The sequence below is a fragment of the Leptodactylus fuscus genome, chromosome 8, assembly GCF_031893055.1.
Source record: "Leptodactylus fuscus isolate aLepFus1 chromosome 8, aLepFus1.hap2, whole genome shotgun sequence".
Lineage (NCBI taxonomy): Eukaryota > Metazoa > Chordata > Amphibia > Anura > Leptodactylidae > Leptodactylus > Leptodactylus fuscus.
This window is the reverse complement of record NC_134272.1, coordinates 29,400,771-29,425,846: the sequence shown is the minus strand read 5'-3', so window position 1 is coordinate 29,425,846 and position 25,076 is coordinate 29,400,771. Positions and strand designations below refer to the sequence as shown.

At 44.5% G+C, this 25,076-nt stretch overlaps 1 protein-coding gene across 1 annotated transcript in view; it reads right to left on the bottom strand.

The window, feature by feature from the left end:
- NME9 (NME/NM23 family member 9) overlaps positions 1-23,760 on the bottom strand; it is a 29,187-nt gene extending 5,427 nt beyond the window's left edge. The window contains exons 1-10 of the mRNA XM_075285397.1: positions 23,695-23,760; positions 17,703-17,760; positions 10,902-11,005; positions 9,174-9,245; positions 8,464-8,580; positions 7,102-7,174; positions 6,420-6,502; positions 6,179-6,271; positions 5,089-5,240; positions 260-456 (exon numbers count right to left, since the gene is read on the bottom strand). Of these exons, the coding sequence (XP_075141498.1) occupies positions 260-456; positions 5,089-5,240; positions 6,179-6,271; positions 6,420-6,502; positions 7,102-7,174; positions 8,464-8,580; positions 9,174-9,245; positions 10,902-11,005; positions 17,703-17,760; positions 23,695-23,727 (982 nt within the window). The 5' untranslated portion in view covers positions 23,728-23,760. The remainder of the gene's footprint in view (positions 1-259; positions 457-5,088; positions 5,241-6,178; positions 6,272-6,419; positions 6,503-7,101; positions 7,175-8,463; positions 8,581-9,173; positions 9,246-10,901; positions 11,006-17,702; positions 17,761-23,694) is intronic.
- Between the last annotated feature and the right edge of the window lie 1,316 nt (positions 23,761-25,076).

Below are 25,076 nucleotides of genomic sequence, written 5' to 3'. Positions count from 1 at the left end.
GAAATGCCCTTCTGACTGTAAAGTGCTACGGTACAGGGAAGGATAGCTCTTTACCCGGGGCACAGATCGGGAAAGCCGAATTCAGTGCACTGTCGGCTTTCCAGCAGTATATGGAACTGCCTGTGCTCAATCTGATGAAAGGTCCTCTTTAACCAATAAAACTACCATACATAGTTAGTTGGGATCGAAATCATCTTAGTAGTTAATACATTCCAATGTTTGGTTTAAGCCCTATGAAGACATGGTACCGTATTCCTACCTTTCCTGTCCTTCAAGACCTCTGGTCTGATCAGTGCTAAGGTCCTTTCTGGGGTTCTTGAAGCAGATTCTTCTGTGTGTTGCTGTTGAAGTTTAAAACTTGGGAAGAAGAAAGCCAATTCCCTACTAGCTTGTTCCCGGTCATTACTTCCATGGACTGCATTATACAGGACTTCAGTGCCATACTGAGCTCGCAAACTAGGGGAAACAAGAATTTGTTATTATCTGACCTTAAAACACATTGGGAATAATTTGCTACTTCCTCTATGCCAGAAAACTGGCATAGATGAACTTCTAGCTAGCACATCTTTTCAGCATTGCCTTTTATTTTTGCACCAACGATACGCCACTTTCCTCTTTCTGCAACTTGTTCTCTAATTTTTATGAAGGTAGGTGTAGTGGAGTGGGGATCAAGGTGGGCCAGGTTAAGGACAACTTGGCCTGTCAAATTTACTATATCTCATTGTTACCTACAAGTATCCCGACAAAACATATCAAAAAAAGATTCAATGAATAAATACAACACAAAGCCAAAAACACCAAGCTTATGTATAAATCATCAAAATGACAAGTGACATTTATGGAGATATGTATATAAAGAAAATAATACACAATACTAGCACAAAAATGACACAATAGGGGATGGTATAAAGTCACTTAATTAATAGAGTGCAGCTGTGTGTATTTTAGTATCAGTATAAATACACCTGTTCTGTGAAGTAGATTGTTAGAGAACACTAGTGAACAAACAGCATCATGAAGACCAAGGAACTTTCCAGACAGGTCAAAGATTAAGTTGTGGAAAAGTTTAAAGCAGGGTTAGGTCAATATAAAAATATCTCAAGCTTTCAAAAAATGAAAAAATCCAAGTAAACTGACAGATCGAGCTAGGAGAGCACTGGTCAGAGAAACAGCCAAGAAGCTCATGGTCACTCTGAAGGAGCTGTAGAAATCCACATCTCAGGTGGGAGAATCTGTCCACAGGACAACTATATGTTGTGTACTCCACAAATCTGGGCTTCATGCAACAGTGACGAGTAGAAATCCATTGTTAAAAGAAATAAATAAGAAGTGCCGTTTGTCACAAGCCATATTGGGGATACAGCAAATATGTGAAAGAAGGTGCTCTGGTTAGATCAGGGCCGCACCTCTAATGAGGCGACGTGAGGCAGCCGCCTCAGACGGCAGTATGGGAGGGGGCGGCAGCCACGGTACTTTTTTTTTTTTTTTACCTAAACAGTATTAAAGTTAAAGAACCTTTGATGATGTCAGTGATTATGTCATCAAAGGTCCTTTTGCAATTTGGCATCTATCCAGGGTCTGCATAAGGAGGGGGGGGGCAAACATCCTCAGGGGCCCCATACTTTCTCTTCCATCAGGACTAGATTGGCAGCAGATAAATCACTGCAATTTGCAGGGACTGCCCATCGCTATTTATAAAAGTTTCCCTGCACCAATCAGCTTGCTGTGTCGCCCCTCCCCCTCAGCACCGGAGTGTGAGGGGAGAAGTCTCTTGCAGCTTACTCCACTGCCAGGAAGAGCTGCACAGGAGATTCCTCCATGTCCTGTGCACCCAGCAATTCAGCCAAAGGTAAGTGTATATTCTTGGGTAAAATATGTGCATATGTATATGTGTTTACGTTATGTGTCTTATATACTGTGTAAGTCCTGTATGTGTGTAGATAGGTGTGTGTGTATGTTGTATATGACTGTATGTGTGTGAGTAGATGGGTATATGTGTAAGTCTATATATCTATCTATCTATCTATCTCCTGCCTATCTATTATATCTATTATCTATCTATCTATCTATCTATCTATCTATCTATCTATCTATCTATCTATCTATCTATCTATCTCTATCTCCTATCTATCTATCTATCTATCTATCTATCTATCTATCTATCTATCTATCTATCTATCTATCTATCTATCTATCTATCTCCTACCTATCTATTATATCTATCTATCTATCTATCTATCTATCTATCTATCTATCTCTCTCCTATCTATCTATCTATCTATCTATCTATCTATCTATCTATCTATCTACACAATATATATTTATGACTGCACCAATGGGAAAAGGATTTGTCCTGTTCAATATAACTCCAAAAAAGCAGGTGGCACACCAAAAATTGTGAAAAAAGCGAAGGAGGTTTATTTCCTCACGCTTTCCTACCCCTGTCCCGCCATCCAGCGCAGCTCCCTACATGTCCCGCTATGTTCCTTTAATGATTTACTGATCAATCATTCCTTTCATAGGCTTTGGTGATCGGAGGAACGCTTTACTATGGTTCAAGGACCCTGTGTGACATCACACGGTCACGTGACTAGGTGGGCGTGTCAGTGTCCGCTGCAGTGAAGAGATCCGTGTAAGGTACTGAGAAGGGGGGAAGATGTGAGATGCAGGATGGAGAGAGAGAGAGAGAGAGAGAGAGAGAGAGAGAGAGAGAGTGTGTGTGTGTCTGTCTGTCTGTGTGAGTTTGTCATTATACTGGGGGCAGAGATGGAGGGGGGACATGAAACTGGGGGCAGATGAAAGGGGATATGAAACTGAGGGAGAAATGGAGGGGGGGAGATGAAACCGGGGGCAGAGATGGAGGAGGAGGGGACATGAAATGGAGCAGATAAAGGGGGCACTTAAAATGGGGGACAACTGGAGAGGGCATTAAACCATGGGAGGAGCTGGAGGGGACCTATCTGCCTATAGTTGACCCCAGTTTAATGTCACCCTCCAGCTACCCCTACAGTTTAATGTCTGCTTTTAGCTGCCCACCATTTAATGACCCACTTCATCTGCCATTTATTTATTGCCCCCTCCAACTACCCCCATTGCTAATGTCCCCTCCAGCTGATCCAGTTTCATGTTTAAACTGGGGCACCAAGAGAGGGACTTAATACTGTGGAGCAGTTGGAAGGTGGACATTACAATGTGGAGATATATAATGTACGGGTGACTGTAGGAGGATTATAGTGTGTCGGGGGACATGAAAAATGAAAGAGAATGGGCGGAATCAACATGGAAGTGGGAGGGGCTAAATTTGCACATTTTGTCCCTCTTTCTGTTGTTCAAAAGTTGGGAGGTATGCTGGTACTACTGTCCCCTGGGCACTCCCTGTGGACCGCTCAGGGGGCACCATACATTACCTGTAACAAATAGAGAACCCGTGTGCAGCTGCCAACAAGTCCTGTAGCACCACAATTTATATTTGCACCACAGTTCAGCATAAAGTACACTACTGCTTTATATACATACATATTGCTCACTTCTACCACAGAGAGCTAGCTCATCTTACTTGCACAGGTGACTGAGTACTAGGCGGAAAAACACACTGCTCTGGCCCACCAATATACAATCAGGTGGATGTATTGGTGTATATATACAATATACACCAATACATCCATGAGGCTGGAGGGCCCAGAGTCCAAATATCATCATCCAGAACCTGAACAATCCATTGCTTTGAAATTATCTCTGTGTAGCTCATCGCACCTGATACACTGTTGAGTTTCCATTTAAAACATTCAGCACGGTGGTTCAGTGGTTAGCACTGTTCCTAACCCCTAGGTTCAAGTCGACCAAGGGCAACATCTGCAAGGAGTTTGTATGTTCTCCCTGTGCTCTGAGTCCCTAGCGCATTACAACGGTATATCATTTGTCATTTTGTCAGATGGCAGAACAAGGTCTGCTATAGTCTAAAAATCCTGATACATTGTCACCACCTTGTGGCCAAACCTGATCACAATCTTATTGGCATATTTTGCAGGTGATTTATGGATCCCCCAGTCAGCTGCTTATACTCCAGTACAATCCTGTATAACAAGGGTTGGTAACCTTTTTTATATGATGTGACGATTTACTTTTAAAGGATTCAAAGGTGAAGTAGTCCGTGTGCCATGCAATAATTATAAGGCTGTCGCCCTCATATATGAAAGTCGTATAACACAATCCATATCACCAACCAATTCATTAATTGATTAAACTTCTATTTCAGTCTGATCCTCTCCTGGTGATAGGATCGACTTTTGGATGACCAGAGGACTGTATACACTGGGGGGTAACCAGTCCAGCCTTGTTGAAATGAATAAACCCCATTTGGACATGTTCTGCGTCATATTCTACTTTTATACATTCTTCAAGGTATAAAAACAATTGCTGCCCTGTAACTAGGTTAGCTCATATTTACCAGCACAGCTGAAAGAGCCCTGTGCCAGATAGATATACCCGACATGCTGACCATTGCACTGTGGTGCCAGAGGCTGCATCGGGGACTTGTTCATTTATCCTGGACAACCCCTTTAAGTTATGTTTTTAATGGTCAGTTTTCCCTCAGCTCAGCTATACTGTACAGTCAATGGCGATATATTTGCTATAATGTCTCCCATACACTGTACACAGAAAGGAGGAAATCTTTCTCCCCTCTTAAACAAGTACAACAGCACGGATGACATTATTCAGTAGTGTATTTTAAGCAGTGTGCTTGTGACTCCAGCAATGGGGTGATGTATAGCACTTACTAGATGCTGCAGCACTGTCTCTCTACCCTTACCAGTAGTTCTTTCTCCTCCTCCCTTCTCCATAGACTTCTGTGGAAAGTAGCTACTGTATACCCTGATCCTTAATGTGTTAACTATTGTGTACAGAGTGTACCAGTAATATCAGAGTTAGTTATCAAGGTGGAGGAGGGGAAGAAATAGCTGAAAAGTGGAAAAGGGAGCATTTTTTTTGTAATAGGATATATTACAAAGATTCTTAGCTTTGCTTACACTATTGATTGAAGTTTACTAGTTCTTCAGTTATCTTACATTTTATTTACCATCAACTAACCTTTCAGGTTTCTCTTTCTTGGCAACTTCCACATCAGTTGGACCAATAAATTCTCTCCATGCAGGGATCACGTCTTCATCTCCTGACTTAGAAATAATGAGGACATGACATGGACCACTGGACATGAACTGCACCAATTCCTGGAACTTTTCCTATACAAACAGAAATCCATAAAAAATAAATATAGAAATTAAAATGCAACCAATATTAGTGATATTACATCGCCTCAACAATATTGTTTTGCACCAATTACATCTTTTACATGTGAATTTCATTATTGTAGGAAAAAGGATCTGATTTTTATTTCTGACTTCACAACCAAAATAAGCAATCACACATGGTATAGATGTAACAGCAAAAACACAGATCATCCATGGAGAAAACTCATCCAAAAAATCCACAGGATTGTGTGCTGTATGTGGAGAACTCGAATCGGCTTTCCGTGAAAATGCAAACATGCGATTTGTTGGCCTCGTAAAAACTACCAAGGAGTTCTAGGCTACTATCCAGTTTCTTAGTATAACGCACCTTCCAAACAATATCAGTCTACTACCACTGAAGTCTCTAAGGGTAAGTTCACACTGGGTTTTTTGGTCAGGATTTTGAAGCCGTATCCGCCTCAAAATACTGACCAAAAAGACAGCTCCCATTGAAATCAATGGGAGCCGGTCAGTTCTATTTCCCGGGAGCCGTTTGTTCCGGCTCCTGGAAAAAGAAGTGACATGTTCATTCTACAGGTGGATTCGCCTCGTGACATCTGCCTGAAGACACTCCCTCCTGAGTAGACCCATTCATTTGGGCCTAATCCAGAGTGGAGTGCGCGACTGGATGTCGGTGCACTGCACCGGCATCTAGTCGCAGCTACCCGTATTTTGGACCGGAACCTGAGGCGGCCTCTGCCTCAGGTTCCGGTCCAAAAAAACCCATGTGAATTTACCCTTAGGATAATGTGACATGGCTGTTTTAATGAAGCTTTGGAGTTCTGCGGTGAGCTGAAATGCAGGGTAAATGATAGTTATGATCTGGTAACACTAACATGTGCATATGTGTATAAACCAAATCTCTATGAGTTGCTGTATCAAGCACTTACCTCTCCTGCTCTGTGTTTATAAAAGTCTCGGGCTTCGGACTCGGTCATAGTTTTTTCTTCAGTGGCCAAAATTTCAAACCCAGCTTCTTGTATCTGAAAAATGCAAATGGAAAAACAGTCTTTGAAAACCTTAAGGAAATTACTGAGCCTGGCTGTGAAGAACTGTAGTTCTAACATGAGACTGTTCCAGATATTCATCTCATGTGTGACACATAGATGGGACATTGTATACAAGCCTTACCTTCATAATGATTTCATCAGCCTTCCCATGAGCAACAGCATCAGGCTTAATGATGGCTACTGTGTAGGATTTTCCTAATGGAACTAGGAGAAGATGGCAAAAGGAGGCATTTACATTTATAGTCTACACATCTTTAGTATAAATTGCTTCTAGATAACTTGAGTGTCAGCATTCTGAAGATGGCATTGCACGTTTTGCTGTATAAGTAAGGGCAGGTTCACACCTGCCCCCCTGCGTGCTTTAGGCAATCCAGCTGGGTTTCCGTCTTCTGCCCTGAGAAACTGGACAGGGCACGGAAACCCAGAAGTCAACCTGAGGTGGAACCAAAATACAGGTAGCCACAACCGTGATGCTGGTACAGTGCACCGCCATCCAGTCACGCACTCCGCTCTGGATTAGGCCCAAATGAAGGGGCCTAGTTGGGAGGAGGGAGTGTCTTCAGGCAGATTCGTGAGGTGACTCCGCATGAAGAATGAGCATGTCCGTTCTTTTTTCTGGGAGCCGGAACAAACCGCCTCAAAATCCTGACCAAAACACCCGATGTGAACTCAGCAATACAGTTCCTAGCCAGAGCCTCTCCATAAATCAGGAGTGCCTTGCACTTGTCGGGCCTTTAATTAAGTCTTATTAAATCTGCCCAACTATAAAAAGGTTCTGTGTGAAACCGTTTAATTCTACTCACCCAGATCTTCATCTTCAGGCTGAGCAGAGGCCGGAGAAGTCTCTTCTTCTTCCAGAAGTGCTTCATCTTTTATCTAGTAATTCATTGGCAGTATAGTAAGTAATAAACATTCATTTTAGGTTTTTCAGTTTTTGTTTTTTTATCATAATATATGCTGCATACAATACATCCTATCCTATAAATGTTCCTACTAATATGTTTGGATGTTTGTTCCTCAATCACGCCAAAACGGCTGAACAGACTTGCCTGAAATTTCATACATACCTGGATGGTGACCTGGAAGGAAATATAGGCTGCTTGCTATGGCGCTAAATGCACCGGCGTACGATTCAAGACCCAAGATGACGTCATCCAAGGTCCTTCAGCCACTGTCCGATAGGTTCGTGGCATTGTGTGGGCTGCCCAAGGGACAGTGTGCACGCCGGAGAACATAGTGGCTACTTGCAGTACCGCCGAGACGCGGACATGCGGCCACGCTGTGTGGGCCACAACGCGTCTATCAGGTGTGCCGGGTTGGTGAGTACCGTGCGGGAACTGTACGGTTCAGGTCTGGTTGCCTGGCTGGGGGCGTGCTGCAGGGGGTGGCACAGGAGAGTGGTTTGGGTGGGCCGGGCGGGGGTGGCCGGGTCTGTGCGGCAGTGAAGGGCATGAGAAGAGTTCGGGGGGCGCATGGGTGCAGGTGGGCGCGGGAGAGGCATCTGGGGTGCCGTGGGCCAAGGGCAACAGGTAAGGGGGGACATGGGAGAGAGATTGGGGGGGGGGGGGGTGCTCAGGCGCCCACACGTGCATATACAGAAATGTAGCACAGCCGAGACTCGGGCACCGGTGGATCGTCGCCAAAAATGACACACGGACGAAGTCGCGGGCAAATGCTAGTATACATATATGTTCAAAACCTACCCCCATTTAGTAAACGTTTATTAGGTCAGGGGCCCTAAGTCATGAAAACACAGCGTTTTGGCAGCAGCGGAAGCGCAGAGGCAAAAAACGTTTTCTTTTGCATTACCTGCAACTGTGATAATCTCATACACACATTGCAGCATGTCAATTATACCTACGGAATTTCTGGCATTTTCTGTATAGATATAATAGAGGCAGAAGGTCTGTAGAGAAAAACTCTGCAGACTTTCTGTGACAAACAGAAAAAAGTGCAAACTATGGGTGTTTTTATTTTTTAGGGCATGTCGGGCTATCATTAGCTTATATCATAAAACTACATGTCGCCTAGTATTTAAAGGCGATGTCCAGCTGGAGAGCACGGAGAGTATCACTTGTTTTATTACCCTAAACCATTGTCAGTCTTTTATACAAATTTATCTACAGAACAATGTGATATCATTTATGAACAGACAGCCCTCTTACCACATTACGGTCCAGGCCATGATTTAAGACCTTCTTCTCTGCTTCCAGCTGTTCAAGGATAGTTTTTTGAAGCAATGGAGCATTGGCGCCTCTGACTACTGCAACCAGATCCCCTCCCTAAAAAGGTACAACATAAATTAATAAAGAGGCAGATAGTAGAGCCCATTGATAGAAAGCAATGCCCTGAAGATCTTTTCTGCTTATTTATATAATAGATAAAAGGATGATTTTTACAAGACTAGAGCAGCGGTCCTGAATAGGAAACACATTATTGTAAGCTATGCTGACAGCCCTACAAGCTATTGTGATTAGTTTATATCTCAGTTTTGTGCTGACAGACTCCTTTTAACCTGATTTACTATAGAATTTACAAAAACTAGTCATGGTGGAATAAAAGAAATGTAGTTATTGTATCTTATTTTGTTTGGAAATGTGGTTACATTTTATGAAGAACTATTAAACATAAGATTTATGTTTTATTTGCTGACTTGTCTCTTGAATTCTTAAAGGAACATGCATCAGGTTAAGGCCAATGTAAATAACAAGAACAGTGAGACCTCACATTGCCTGATGTCGACACCAGCGCTGTTGGACGGGCAGTATAACAGACAGTGCAAAGTTAGATCTGCACCCAGGTAGGGAGGTTTCATGTGACTAGTAGGGACTACCATTTTTCAGAACAGAACTATAAAAATCAGAAAATAACTTACCGCAAAGAAAAGAAAGGTAGGTTCACACTTGCCTCTGTATTTTTCAAGGGCATCAATACTATCAGCTTCAGCCTTGTCAACATAACACAATAATAATGACAATAAGCAAAAATTGTATAATAATTTGCAACAATAACATTTACTGAATCTTCTTTATAAAAGAAGATTCTTTCTAAAGAATCCCATCTACACATTGCAGAAAAATGTGCGGTTTTGGAAACCTCTGCAGACTTTTTGTGAAAAGTGCTGCAGGAAAAACCGTGATGTGTTGTTGCCGCAGTTTTTCACAAAGTGCTTTTTTGCTGCGGCCCGCTACATGGGGCTTTAGCCTAACTCTGCTACATCTATATGTAAACTGTAAGTTTCACTGAGATGCTCCCAGGGTGCATTTCCAGTCCTTGGACAATGGCCAACAGAGAGACTTACTTGGACTTTCTTCAGCCAGCACAAACTGGGTTTTACGGCAAACTAGCAATGATGCTTATGGAAATGTATAGAATAGCTATTTTCTTCGCTTGTTTCTTTAGCCACGCCCATTCCCATCCTTTGGTTGAACTTGATGAATATGTTTTCGTTTTAACTACACTGACTATGTAACTATGAAAATGTTATTAATAAATAGTGACTCCTTTCCCATGAAGTCCTACATTTGTTCACTCTTTCCCTTGATTCTCATAGTGTACAGGCTTGTGTGTCTATAGCAGGGAAAATAAGGGTGTGGAAGGGTCACAAACAGTTATGTTTAAGGGGCATGCACACGATGTAACATGGCGCTGATTCTGGCACGATAACTCGCGTAAGAATCAGCGCTGCAAAAAGGAATCCCATTGACTTCAATGGGTTCTGTTTAACGCGCGTAACACATTGAAATCAATGGGTTAAAAAGCCTCCCATTGATTTCAATGTCTTACACGTGCTAAACGGAACCCACTGAAGTCAATGGGATTCTGTTTTGTAGCGCTGATTCTTACGCTAGTTATCGTGCCAGAATCAGCGCCGTGTTACATCGTTACAAAGATATCACTGGTTGAAAATACAGTTGGAATTGGGATATTCATATACAGCTGCATATATCGAAAAGTACAAGAAACATAGCTGTGATCCAAAATCAAGGACAAACTACCTCTCACTAACACCCAAAAAAATCCCACACAGCTATCAATGTAACTGATAAACATACTTAAAAGGTGAAGCCCCAAATATATCACTGTAGGTCACAGCCATGATTGTGGTACTTTTTGGTACATTTTGATTAATTTTTTATGTAATTTTTTATATATATATTTTTTTTATAAATGTTTCTTTGGATTTCTTCCAGAACATTTGGAGTATGGCAGGTTTATTGGAGATGCAGCCTGGTCTACGCAGCCTGTTCTTTTATACACATCAACTCAGACAGACAGGTTAGGTTCTCGTGAATTAAATGATGTGCTCCCTCTTCTGAGCCCCATTCAGTGAGATATCCCTGTTTTTCTCAAAATGAGTATATTTTTGGAGCAAAGAGAACGTTACCATTGTTCTAAAGAGGTAAGCGCATTCTCATTGCTCCAAAGAGCTAATTTCCATATTAACAGAACTTTGATATCTCTGCAATGAAGGTACAGATTCATATGGCGAGAACACCATTTAATTCAGGTGACCCTAACCTACCTATCTGTGGGTCTGGATTCATATGCTCGCTTCTGGTGACAAACTCCCTTTAACTGTATTTCACCATTCAGTTCTTACCACAGCAAACTGCAGGAGGTCGTCTCCAAGTTCATTTTTGATTTTTCGAAACAGACTCACAGTTGTTTTGCATGGACCACACCAGGCCTGATAAATGTCAGCCACTAAGAAAAAAAACAGACAGGTAATTGTATATACAGCACACGAAGAACACAAGTGCAGCCTGACGTCTGATCACAGGGCCAGGGTGTGTTTCTGCAAGGACTTACATTGACTGAATCTGTGGAAAATTAATGGTAAAGCGGTCCATTTTGGTATTGTATAGTTGAAATCTAACATTTCATTACTATGTTCCCTGACATAATAAGGTCGTAACACATATTTGCTGGTTGGCTAGAATATAATCACCTGTGAGATCTGTAAACAGGCAGATGGTAAAGTGGTAGAGGGCAGGTACATTCCACTAAGATGGTTAGTATCTACAAGGTGACTGGCTGGAGTATGGGACCAGGAGTTAGGTGTTGTTGTAAACTCAGGCCGATACTCCAGTCCTGGGTTTTGCTGGCTGACTCAAGTGGTCAGCTATAAAAGCACTGAGGTTGCCCATGGGAAGGGGGTGTGGTCGTCTCTTGGAGGAGAAACCTGTTGTACACACTGCCCTGTGTGTGTCTGGAGGATAAAACCTTAAAATTCACCTTGTGTGTGGGTGAGGAAAGCCTGAGGACTTACCTTCTTTACATCCTGAAGTAAGGACTGTTTTGTTTCATTTTTGTACCCTGCTGAAGAAAGCTCCTTTATGTTATCCTTATGCTGAAGAAAGCTGTTTTTGATTTACATTCTGTGGACTGTGTGAACTGCCTCCAATAAACTGACTACAACTGAGAGCTAATCTCCTTGCCTCCGTCTGCTTGACCTAGCAACTTACCTTCTCTGAGGGTCCCGTATTTACAGATCGGATGGGAGGGGGAACGATGTTTGAGATAACATGACCTGGGGACCGTGATGTTGTTGGAACCCCTGGGTCCATCATCCGGATTCCCCAGAACCAGGTAAGTAAATCACAACCGCATTAGTCCATTCACACACTTTTAAGTCAACAAAAGGATATAAATCTGTTTTGATGAACGCATTCACTTATAATGGTCCATCCATCTGTGAAAACTGGTAAATATAGAATATGTTATTTTTAACGGTCTATTAAAACGGCTCATTAAAAAAAAGACGGACATGTGTATGTCCTCATTGACTTCCATTTTTCTTAAAGAGGACCTTTCATCAGATTGGGCACAGGCAGTTCCATATACTGCTGGAAAGCCGACAGTGCGCTGAATTCAGCGCACTATTGGCTTTCCCGATCTGTGCCCCGGATAAAGCGCTATAGGTCCCGGTACCGTAGCGCTTTACAGTCAGAAGGGCGTTCCTGACAGTCTGTCTGGTACATCCTTCTCCACAGCAGTGCCTATCGCGCTCTGCTGTGTGAGCAGGGAGCAACGCCCCCTCCCTCGACTCAGTGCTCGTCCATAGACGAGTATTATCAGGAGGGGAGGGGGCGTTCTTCCCCGCTCACACTGTGCAGCACGATAGGCGCTGCTGTGGAGAAGGACGTACCTGACAGACTGTCAGGAACGCCCTTCTGACTGTAAAGCGCTACGGTACCGGGACTGATAGTGCTTTACCCGGGGCACAGATCGGGAAAGCCGATAGTGCGCTGAATTCAGCGCACTGTCGGCTTTCCAGCAGTATATGGAACTGCCTGTGCCCAATCTCATGAAAGGTCCTCTTTAACCCTATAGAGACACAGCTCAAAAGTGACTTGAGGACCAGGCCTCTTTTTTCAAAACTGACATGTGTCACTTTAAATGGCAATAACTTTGAGACGCTTTAACTTACACAAGTGATTCTGAGATTGTTTTTTCGTAACACATTGTACTTCATGTCAGTAGTAAATTTTTGTCAATATGTTTTGTCTTTCATTATGAAAAAATAGGAAATTTGGTGAAAATTTTGAAAAAAATGCAGTTTTCAAACTTTGAAATTGCAAGCCTTTCAAATAGAAATCCATACTACCCAAATTTTTTCATAAATATAATTAACCATGTCTCTGATTTATGTAGCAATCAAATTTTAATCACCCTTTCATTTTTTTCAGATATTATAAGGCTTACAAGTCAAGCAGTAATTTTCCAAATTTTCAAAAAAATTTCCAAAACACATTTTTCAAGGGACCAGTTCAGTTCTGAAGGGTACTTGAAAGGCCTCTCTAATAAAACCCCCCGAAAATCACTCCATTCTAAAAACTGCACTCTTGAAAGAATCCAAAACAGCAGTTAGAAAGTTTCTTAACCCTTTCAGCATTTCACAACAATTACAACAAAATGGAGGTCAAATTTACATTTTTCAATTTCTGTCACTAATATATTCATTTAGCCCTAGAATTTACACATTTACTAAGGGTTAAAGGAGAAACTGCACCCCACATTTTGTTACACAATTTCTCCCGAACACGATAATACCCCATATGTGCTGGTACCCTAATGTACGGGCACACGATCGCTCTCAGAACGGATGGAGCGCTAATTGGATTTTGTAGGCCAGATTTTGCTACAATACTTTTCAGGCGCCATGTCCCGTTTGCAAAGCCCCCAAGGTGCCAAAACAGTGGAAACCCCCAAAATGTCACCCCATTTTGGAAACTAGACCCCTCAAAGAATTTACTAAGGGGTATAGTGAGCCCTTGGACCCTACAGGTGTTTCACAGATTTTTTTACCATTGAGATGTGAAAATGAAAAATTACTTTTTTTTATAATAAAATGTCACTGTAGCCCCAAATTTTTCATCTTCACAAGGGGTTAAAGGAAAAATTGCACCCCACATTTTGTTACAAAATTTCTCCCGAACACGACAATACCCAATATGTGCTGGTACCCTAATGTACGGGCACACGGTCGCTCTCAGAGCGGATGGAGCGCTAATTGGATTTCGTAGGCCAGATTTTGGAACAATACTTTTCAGGCACCATGTCCCGTTTGCAGAGCTCCCAAGGTGCCAAAACAGTGGAAACCCCCAAATGTGACCCCATTTTGGAAACTATACCCCTCAAAGAATTTACTAAGGGGTATAGTGAGCACTTTGACCCTACAGGAGTGTAACAGAATTGGCCCAACAAAAGGAAAAGTGACATTTTTTGCTATAAAATGTTGCTTTAACCCCAAATTTTGCATTTCCACAAGGGGTTAAAAGAGAAAATGCACCCCAAAAATTGTCAAGCATTTTCTCCCAACTACAGAAATGCCCCTTATGTGGATGTAAAGTGATGTATGGGCACACTGTAAGGTCCAGAGCTGAAGGATCGCTATTGGGATTTTAGAGGGCAAATTTAGCTGAAATCTGTTTCAGGCACCATGTTGCATTTGGAGAGCCCCTGAAGTGCTAGAACAGTGGAACCCCCCTCCCCAAATGACCCCATTTTGAAAACTAGACCCCTCAAGGAATTTATCAAGGGGTTTAGTGAGCACTTGGACCCTACAGGTGTTTCACAGATTTTTTTTTACCATTGAGATGTGAAAATGAAAAATTACTTTTTTCCAATAAATCGTCCATTTAGCGCCATATTTTTAATTTTTACAAGTAGTTAGAGAATTAAAAGCCCCCCAGTTTGTCACACAATGTCTCCTGAACACGGCAATACCCCATATGTGGCCATAATCTGCTGTATGGGAACATGGCGGGGCTCAGAATGGAAAGAGGGCTATTTGGCTTTTGAGGGCAGTTTTCTGGTGCCATGTCGCATTTGCAGAGCCCCTAAAGTACCAATACAATGGAAACCCCTCAAAAGTGACCCCATTTTAGAAACTACACCTGTCAAGGAATGAATAAAGGGGTATTATCATTTTGAGCCTAAAAATGCTTCCCAAAAATTAATGTACAAAATGAAAATTTTAATTTTTAAAGAAATCTGCCATTTCGGTGCCCAATACGTTGCACCCACTTCGTGTTGTCAGAGACCTGCACTCCTAAAACTATTAAGTGGGCCATCCTGAGGGGCAAAAAATTATATATGTAGGTATAAACTGCTGCTTGGGCACATAGCAGGGCTCAGAAGGGAAGGAGCACTGCGCTTTTTAGCTTTTGGGGTACAGATTTAGAGGGACTTTCTGGGTGCCATGATGTTTTTGCAGAGCCCTGGAGGTGCCAGTGAACTGGAATTCCCCAAGAAGTGACCCCATTCTGTAAGGGCAATTTTAGGGTCTCTGCAAAAGTGTCATGGCATCCAAAAAAAAACAAACAAACCGTCTAAGTCTGTGCTACAAAAACCCAATAACCCTTCTTCCCTTCTGTGTCTGGCTGTGCCCTAATATCAATTTATACCCACATATGACATTACGTGCATTATCCGGGGTACACCAGTATCATACATATGTCATATATGTGGCATAAAATGCAGTTTGGGCGCACAGCAGGGCGCAGAAGGGAAGGAGCGCGATGCGGCTTTTGGAGCGCAGATTCAGATGTTTGGTATCTGGACGCCATGTCATGTTTGTAGAGCCTGTAGGGTACCAGAAAAGTGGATTCCCCAAAGGTGTGACCCCAGTTTGAAAACTGCACCCCTCAAAGAATTTATCAGGGGGTGTAGTGAGTATTAGTATCCCAGACGTGACTGCACAGCGGATGGCGAAGAGTGAATATATAAGCTGTGCGGAGGACATTGCAAACACCGAATTTCCTACTAGGTCCCAGTAGCTCCTATAATTGGGGGAGTCACTCTGGGGGTCACTTTGGGGTCACTTCTGGTATATTTTCCCTCGTAAGCTCTAAATCTGGGGTGTCCCCTGATATTCGCTCGCACAGCTTATATATTCCCTTCCTGACGCCGCCAGTTGTATTCTAATGATTTGGCGATTTTTGCGGGTTTTTATTCTTGCATTACTAGATGCTATATTTTCTTTACTTTTCTGGTGACGCAGCCATATAAGGGCTTGTTGTTTGCGGGATGAGATGTATTTTGTAATGACACCATTTTTGGGTGCCTACAACTTACTGAATACATTTTATTAACTCTTTTTTTGCTGGATTTAAATAAAAAAAATCAATTCCGGTATTGCGTTTTACCTTGTAAATTTTTCGCCATGCAGCGTACAGTATAAGTAACATATTATCTTTATTCTGTGGGTCGGTACGGTTACAGCAATACCTCATTTATATTATTTTTTTATGCGTAACTAATTCTGCAGAACAAAAACACATTTGGAGACATAAATCAATGTTTTTTGCATCGCCATCTTCTGAGAGGCGTAACATTTTTATTTTTTGGTTGACAGTGTTGGTTGGGGGCTTATTTTTTGCGGGACAATGTGTGCTTTTTATTGGTACTGTTGTGAGGTGCATTTGACTTTTTGATCACTTTTTATAGCACATTCTGTAAGGTGAGATGGCGAAAAATCACTACTTCCGGCGGGTTTTTTCCGGTTTTTTTTTCCGTCATTCACCGTGTACATTAAATATTGTTTCAGTTTTATTGTACAGATTGTTACGGACACGGCGATACCAAATATGTATTTTTATTAATTTTTAGTTTGTTTTTTTTTATAATTCATTTTCTATAGAAAAAAAGGGTTTTTGGGGCTTGATAACTTTATTAATTGTTTCAAAACACTTTTTTTTTTTTTCCACTTTTTTTTTTTTTTTAACTTTTTCATGTGTCCCTATGGGACACTTGCATGAGTGAAGCTTGCATCACTGATCCTGTTTACAGAGTGAGTCACAGGCTTCAGTAAGAGCCTGCACGTTATCACTCTGTAAACAGGAAGTGAGGCTCGGCTCGTGCAGACGGACGGGACAGCTTATCTTCAGGAGATCCCGCACAGGATAAGAAAGGTAAGTGGGACTCAGGGGTGACTAATCAGACCCCTGGCTACATGGTAGGGATACCAGCACCCCCCGATCTCGCAGCGGGGGGTGCCGGGGATCCCTACAAGATCGGGCAACCCGTTGTTTGCCGTGATCATGTTTGATCACGGCAATCAACGGGTTAAAACCCAAAATCAGCACTCATGTCTGATGGAGGGGGATGGAGCAGGCTGTTAGGTGTCAGATACAACTAACACCTGCTCCAAGAATGCCCGCACTGCGCTGCGGGGATTGTTTACATCCATGTGGTACTATTACCACATCGGTCGTGAAGCACTAGACATCCATGTGGTAATAGTACCACATGGGTCGGGAAGGGGTTAAAGCAGACATGTTTATCGTGGTCGCTTTCGTGAGGCCTTAGCTGTTTTCCTGTCACTAGAAACTTCTAACATTTGGTAAGACAATGAGCGAGCGATCAGTACAAGTTTGTGATCTGAAATCTAGGCACCGCAGCTTGCTCATAGAAGTTGTAGCCTGTATATTTTTGCCTTTGTCTTTAAAGCATATCTCCAAGTGAATATAAGAAACTTTGTAACATATCTTAGTTTGTTTCCTTTCTTCCTATGACAAAGTTTCTTATATTCACGTGCAGTATACATTCATGTAATGAAATGTTGTATATAAAATAAAGGTAATCCCTAAAGCTAAATATTGTAGGCAAAGCTTTCCCACAATATACCGCTGGTAGGCAGTGTTCAGCTCTCCACTAAACATTTCCATTATTTTGTTCCATTATGGGAAGAAGCCACTGAGAATATGGAAGGGACAGATCCGTATCGCATTGGAAACACTTACCTGGCCTGACAGACCCCATTGAAAAAAGTAGAGACCGTTAGGTTTTCAGCATTGAGCCTGACATTTTACCAAACAGTGCAGTATGCTGAAAACAACATAAACCATTTGTGTGTTTTGTTTTTTACGCTTTCTTTATATGGTTGGCTCCATCTTACCTATAAGTCCTTTGGATGACAGCACCTCCTCCCATTGTTCCTGATTATTTATGGTTATCTAGAAATTGTAAAAGTGGAGAATATTACCACAAAGGACATGTTCATGGTTATTAGTATTCTATAGCGCATGATGTATCTGAAAATGCAAAGTACTTTATATTTTCTTTTTTACATTTAGCCTAAGGCCCCTTGTAGCGGGCTGCAGCGAAAATGTGCTGTAGAGAAAAACGCGGTGGAAAAGCATGGTGGTATTCCACAGAAAGTCTGCAGAGCTTTCCTCTGCGGACTTTCTACTTCCATTATACCTATAGGGAACCCATCAGTGTCTCCGCAGGTATAATGACATGCGTGACGGTTTTGGAAATCACATAATTTCTGCAGTGGGTATTTTTTGCTAGACTCCTATCCATTTTGCAGAGACTGTTAAACATTGGCATTTACACCACATGGGGTTTCAGCCTTAAAGGTTTTTCCCCACAGTACCCATTGACAGCATATGCATTGGTCTCCAGGACTCTGACTTATTCGTGTTGCCCTCAGTCAGAAGACATAACGTGGCGCACTGCAGCTCCTTCTTTTCAGGTCCAAAGAATAGACACTGACTACATATCTGCTGCAGGGGGATGGTAGAATTACATGATGCTCATAAAAGTCAATGGGCACCAATGACCCTTGCTGATCAGTTTTTGTTGAGACTGTGGTGCTTGTCCCAGAAATGTGAACCCTCCACTATTTATAATGTACGCCATCTGTTTTGTAGTGGCTGTGTGGTGTTATTATAGGCTGTAATTACATCAGACTATAAACAGATGCCGTGTGATGTAAATAGTGAAGGGGTCACGGCACAAGCATTGCAGTCCCTTCAAACAGCAGATCAGAATCGGTCATGGGTGTGTTAGATCCCCACTGATCTCAATGATGACCCTATCCTGAGTATAAGTCATCAATACAAAGGAACTAATATACTCCTTGTTATCGGAAACCCAAGTGGTTCCAGTCTCAGATTGTCAGGAGATGTCCAAATTAATTAAAGGGATTCTACCGCTAAACCCACATTTTTTTATAATTACCACGTAATTAAGAAAGGCTATTCGTCTCTTACCTTTAGAAGTGGATCTGCTGCGGCGTTCCTTAGAAATACCGTTTTTTTACTGGTATGCTAATGAGCTCTCCGCAGCAATGAGGATGGGCCCCAGCGCTCAAACGGCGATGGGGACGTCTCCACTGCTGCCCAAAAGCTCTGTTCCAGCGACACCTCCATCTTCAGCAGCAACCCGGCCTCTTCTGTCTTCCAACACGGTCCAACTTCCGATGCCTACGCAGTAGGCTCCTGTATTGAACTACAAGAGCAAGAGCGGCCTCCCAAAAATGGCCGCTGGCCATTTTTTGGTGGCTGCTCTTGCTGTTCAATACAGGAGCGTACTGCGGCCGGGAGGCCGCTGTACGCTCCTGTATTGAGCTGCGCAGGCGTCGGAAGTTAAACCACGTCGGAAGACAGAAGAGGCAGGGTTGCAGCTGAAGATGGAGGCAGCGCTGGAACAGAGCTCTCGGGCAGCAGTGAGGACGTCCCCATTGCCGATTGAGCGCTGGGGCCCGCCCTCATTGTTGTGGAGAACTAATTAGCATACTGGTAAAAAAAACGGTATTTTGAAGGAACGCCGTGGCGGAGACCACGTATAAAGGTGAGAGACAAATAGCCTTTCTTAAGGCTATTCCGACGTGGTAATTCTGAAATTTCCCCACTGTGGGACTATTAAAGGATTATCTTATCTCATCTTAATTAGAAAAAATGTGGGTTTAGTGGTAGAATCCCTTTAATTATAACGAGCTCGGAAAAGACAGATCACCAGGACACAATGTATATTCTCTATGATTTTTTCCACCACACTCCTTTAAAGGGGTTATTCTCTTTTTAAAAAAAAATGATGACCTATCATTAACATAGGCCATCATTTTAGATTGGCGGGGGTTTGACTGGACCCATGCAGATTAGTTGTTTCCCAGAACATGCGACTACGAACATTTACATGCCAGGCGCTGGGCTCCTTACTCACTGTATTCTTGACAACAGTTGTTCTGGGTACAATAGCTTTATCCCTCGCATACCGCTGCAGCCTACTTAAAGGGGTTGTTCACTTTCAGACCAATATTAACATACAAATATTATTGTTTATACAATGAATTGCTCATGGGTTTTCAAGATCTCTGCTGGTGTCATTCATTCTGTTTACTTCCAGTGGATGGAAATCAGTCCGTGGTCACGTGACACGCAGTCCGTGGTCACGTGACACGCAGTCCGTGGTCACGTGACACGCAGTCCGTGGTCACGTGACACGCAGTCCGTGGTCACGTGACACGCAGTCCGTGGTCACGTGACACGCAGTCCGTGGTCATGCATTTTTTGATCTGGATTCTACCAAAAACTCTGTGTGAAACCCATAGAAACCCAGCCATGATTTCCTTATTGTAACCGGTTATCGTCTTGTACACATGTAGTGTCTCTGCCTCATAACCCGGTCACAATAATGCCATGATAGCAGAGTATGCGACAAGTTCTAGACCATAAACACTTCCTGCATTCACGGCTGTATTAGTAACTGGTCAGGATAAAAGATGTCACCTATAAAATGCTGAAAATGACTTGTAATTGTCAATATGTTAGACTTGTAGCATTGTCTATGGCTGCAGTGTATAAGCAGGTCAGGTGACCTCTCCGCTGTGGTCAGTCTGTCTCACCTGCAGAATGTTAGACTTGTAGCATTGTCTATGGCCGCAGTGTATCAGCAGGTGAGGTGACCTCTCCACTGTGGTCAGTCTGTCTCACCTGCAGAATGTTAGACTTGTAGCAGAGTGTATGGCTGCAGTGTATCAGCAGGTGAGGTGACCTCTCCGCTGTGGTCAGTCTGTCTCACCTGCAGAATGTTAGACTTGTAGCATTGTCTATGGCTGCAGTGTATCAGCAGGTGAGGTGACCTCTCCGCTGTGGTCAGTCTGTCTCACCTGCAGAATGTTAGACTTGTAGCATTGTCTATGGCTGCAGTGTATCAGCAGGTGAGGTGACCTCTCCACTGTGGTCAGTCTGTCTCACCTGCAGAATGTTAGACTTGTAGCAGAGTGTATGGCTGCAGTGTATCAGCAGGTGAGGTGACCTCTCCACTGTGGTCAGTCTGTCTCACCTGCAGAATGTTAGACTTGTAGCATTGTCTATGGCTGCAGTGTATCAGCAGGTGAGGTGACCTCTCCACTGTGGTCAGTCTGTCTCACCTGCAGAATGTTAGACTTGTAGCAGAGTGTATGGCCGCAGTGTATCAGCAGGTGAGGTGACCTCTCCGCTGTGGTCAGTCTGTCTCACCTGCAGAATGTTAGACTTGTAGCATTGTCTATGGCTGCAGTGTATCAGCAGGTGAGGTGACCTCTCCGCTGTGGTCAGTCTGTCTCACCTGCAGAATGTTAGACTTGTAGCATTGTCTATGGCTGCAGTGTATCAGCAGGTGAGGTGACCTCTCCGCTGTGGTCAGTCTGTCTCACCTGCAGAATGTTAGACTTGTAGCAGAGTGTATGGCTGCAGTGTATCAGCAGGTGAGGTGACCTCTCCGCTGTGGTCAGTCTGTCTCACCTGCAGAATGTTAGACTTGTAGCAGAGTGTATGGCCGCAGTGTATCAGCAGGTGAGGTGACCTCTCCGCTGTGGTCAGTCTGTCTCACCTGCAGAATGTTAGACTTGTAGCAGAGTGTATGGCCGCAGTGTATCAGCAGGTGAGGTGACCTCTCCGCTGTGGTCAGTCTGTCTCACCTGCAGAATGTTAGACTTGTAGCAGAGTCTATGGCCGCAGTGTATAAGCAGGTCAGGTGACCTCTCCACTGTGGTCAGTCTGTCTCACCTGCAGAATGTTAGACTTGTAGCAGAGTGTATGGCCGCAGTGTATCAGCAGGTGAGGTGACCTCTCCGCTGTGGTCAGTCTGTCTCACCTGCAGAATGTTAGACTTGTAGCATTGTCTATGGCTGCAGTGTATCAGCAGGTCAGGTGACCTCTCCGCTGTGGTCAGTCTGTCTCACCTGCAGAATGTTAGACTTGTAGCATTGTCTATGGCTGCAGTGTATCAGCAGGTGAGGTGACCTCTCCGCTGTGGTCAGTCTGTCTCACCTGCAGAATGTTAGACTTGTAGCAGAGTGTATGGCCGCAGTGTATCAGCAGGTGAGGTGACCTCTCCGCTGTGGTCAGTCTGTCTCACCTGCAGAATGTTAGACTTGTAGCAGAGTGTATGGCCGCAGTGTATCAGCAGGTGAGGTGACCTCTCCACTGTGGTCAGTCTGTCTCACCTGCAGAATGTTAGACTTGTAGCATTGTCTATGGCTGCAGTGTATCAGCAGGTCAGGTGACCTCTCCACTGTGGTCAGTCTGTCTCACCTGCAGAATGTTAGACTTGTAGCAGAGTGTATGGCTGCAGTGTATCAGCAGGTGAGGTGACCTCTCCGCTGTGGTCAGTCTGTCTCACCTGCAGAATGTTAGACTTGTAGCAGAGTCTATGGCCGCAGTGTATCAGCAGGTGAGGTGACCTCTCCGCTGTGGTCAGTCTGTCTCACCTGCAGAATGTTAGACTTGTAGCAGAGTGTATGGCTGCAGTGTATAAGCAGGTGAGGTGACCTCTCCACTGTGGTCAGTCTGTCTCACCTGCAGAATGTTAGACTTGTAGCATTGTCTATGGCCGCAGTGTATCAGCAGGTGAGGTGACCTCTCCGCTGTGGTCAGTCTGTCTCACCTGCAGAATGTTAGACTTGTAGCATTGTCTATGGCTGCAGTGTATCAGCAGGTGAGGTGACCTCTCCGCTGTGGTCAGTCTGTCTCACCTGCAGAATGTTAGACTTGTAGCAGAGTGTATGGCCGCAGTGTATCAGCAGGTGAGGTGACCTCTCCGCTGTGGTCAGTCTGTCTCACCTGCAGAATGTTAGACTTGTAGCAGAGTGTATGGCCGCAGTGTATCAGCAGGTGAGGTGACCTCTCCACTGTGGTCAGTCTGTCTCACCTGCAGAATGTTAGACTTGTAGCATTGTCTATGGCTGCAGTGTATCAGCAGGTCAGGTGACCTCTCCACTGTGGTCAGTCTGTCTCACCTGCAGAATGTTAGACTTGTAGCAGAGTGTATGGCTGCAGTGTATCAGCAGGTGAGGTGACCTCTCCGCTGTGGTCAGTCTGTCTCACCTGCAGAATGTTAGACTTGTAGCAGAGTCTATGGCCGCAGTGTATCAGCAGGTGAGGTGACCTCTCCGCTGTGGTCAGTCTGTCTCACCTGCAGAATGTTAGACTTGTAGCAGAGTGTATGGCCGCAGTGTATCAGCAGGTGAGGTGACCTCTCCACTGTGGTCAGTCTGTCTCACCTGCAGAATGTTAGACTTGTAGCATTGTCTATGGCCGCAGTGTATCAGCAGGTGAGGTGACCTCTCCGCTGTGGTCAGTCTGTCTCACCTGCAGAATGTTAGACTTGTAGCATTGTCTATGGCTGCAGTGTATCAGCAGGTGAGGTGACCTCTCCGCTGTGGTCAGTCTGTCTCACCTGCAGAATGTTAGACTTGTAGCATTGTCTATGGCTGCAGTGTATCAGCAGGTGAGGTGACCTCTCCACTGTGGTCAGTCTGTCTCACCTGCAGAATGTTAGACTTGTAGCAGAGTGTATGGCTGCAGTGTATCAGCAGGTCAGGTGACCTCTCCACTGTGGTCAGTCTGTCTCACCTGCAGAATGTTAGACTTGTAGCAGAGTGTATGGCTGCAGTGTATCAGCAGGTGAGGTGACCTCTCCGCTGTGGTCAGTCTGTCTCACCTGCAGAATGTTAGACTTGTAGCATTGTCTATGGCCGCAGTGTATCAGCAGGTGAGGTGACCTCTCCACTGTGGTCAGTCTGTCTCACCTGCAGAATGTTAGACTTGTAGCATTGTCTATGGCCGCAGTGTATCAGCAGGTGAGGTGACCTCTCCGCTGTGGTCAGTCTGTCTCACCTGCAGAATGATGTCCTTCTTCTTGCCCGCCATGTCTGCCACACGAGCGGTCGCCTCTTACAGGTCGCTCGCCGTCTCCTAGGAGAAACAACGCTGTCCTGGGGTCTCCATGGCAAACCAAGCAGGAGGCGTGTCGTCACGGGCCGGGGCCGGGCTCTGCTCCCGCGCTTACCAGTGTACAGGCCACAGCCTGTGTGTGCAGGGCGCCCTCTTCCGTGTGGTCGGTGTACAGCAGCACCTGGTGATTGCAGCGATGGAGAACGTGCAAACCTTCGAGGAGCTGTATGTGTCTGAGGGAAGGGATGGCGGCACCGGGGGGTGGGGGGAGGGAGCTTGTGTCATGTCTACAGGCGGGGATAAGTGTCAATAGTTTGTGGAAGTTTTTTGCGCGTTTTCTGTGGTACATGCACGCTCGGTGTCATACCTCTACTACTAGAGAAGACGTGTATACTTATTAAATACTGTCATACATAGCAAAATGATGAAGACCCCCCTCCCCCCAAGCAGGGTAACTGCCTACACCCAGGACCCAAATAATATTATGCTATATAGTCACTACTTAAAGGGGTTGTTCAGTTTCAGACTATTATTGAGAAACCTATGCTAAAAAAAGCTGGGTACTATTCCGTTATCGGGCCAGCAGCAGCGCAGTTCAGCAGCAGCTTTCGGGACAGCAGTTCAGCAGCGGGAATTACAATGACATCCGAGGACTGCTGGCCCGATGCTTGTGCCCAGTAACCAGTACATTGATGACCCCCCTCCCCCATCCTTCTCCTCCTGCCAGTGCTGCCCCCCAGCTCTCCTTACATCTTCCCCGTACCCTCTCCCCGCCACACGACTAGGCCTCACCTCAGCGCTAGTACCGAGACCGAAAGGAAAGACACCGGGGCTCAATCCAGGCCCTGACAAGAAACACGCCGACTATAGGAACGGTGAGCTACAGCGAGCCGGAGGGACAAACTTTCTGCAGCGTCCGGCGGCTATCTAGTAGCATTCATTGCTCAAGATTTACGGTGAGGCCTATTACAGGGAGAGGGTACGGGGCAGATGTAAGAAGAGCTGGGGGGCAGCACTGGAAGGAAGAGGAGGATGAGGGCATCGATCGATGTACTGCCTACTACACACAAGCACGGCCTCTATCATCGGGCCAGCATCGGCTTAGTCATGTGGCGGGGAGAGGGTACGGGGTAGATGTAAGGAGAGCTGGGGGGCAGCACTGGAAGGAGGAGGAGATGGAGGGGGGGTCATTGATGTACTGGCTACTGGGCACAAGCATCGGGCCAGCAGTCCTCGGATGTCATTGTAATTCCCGCTGCTGAACTGAACTGCTGTCCCGAAAGCTGGTGCTGAAATGCGCTGCTGCTGGCCCGATAACGGAATAG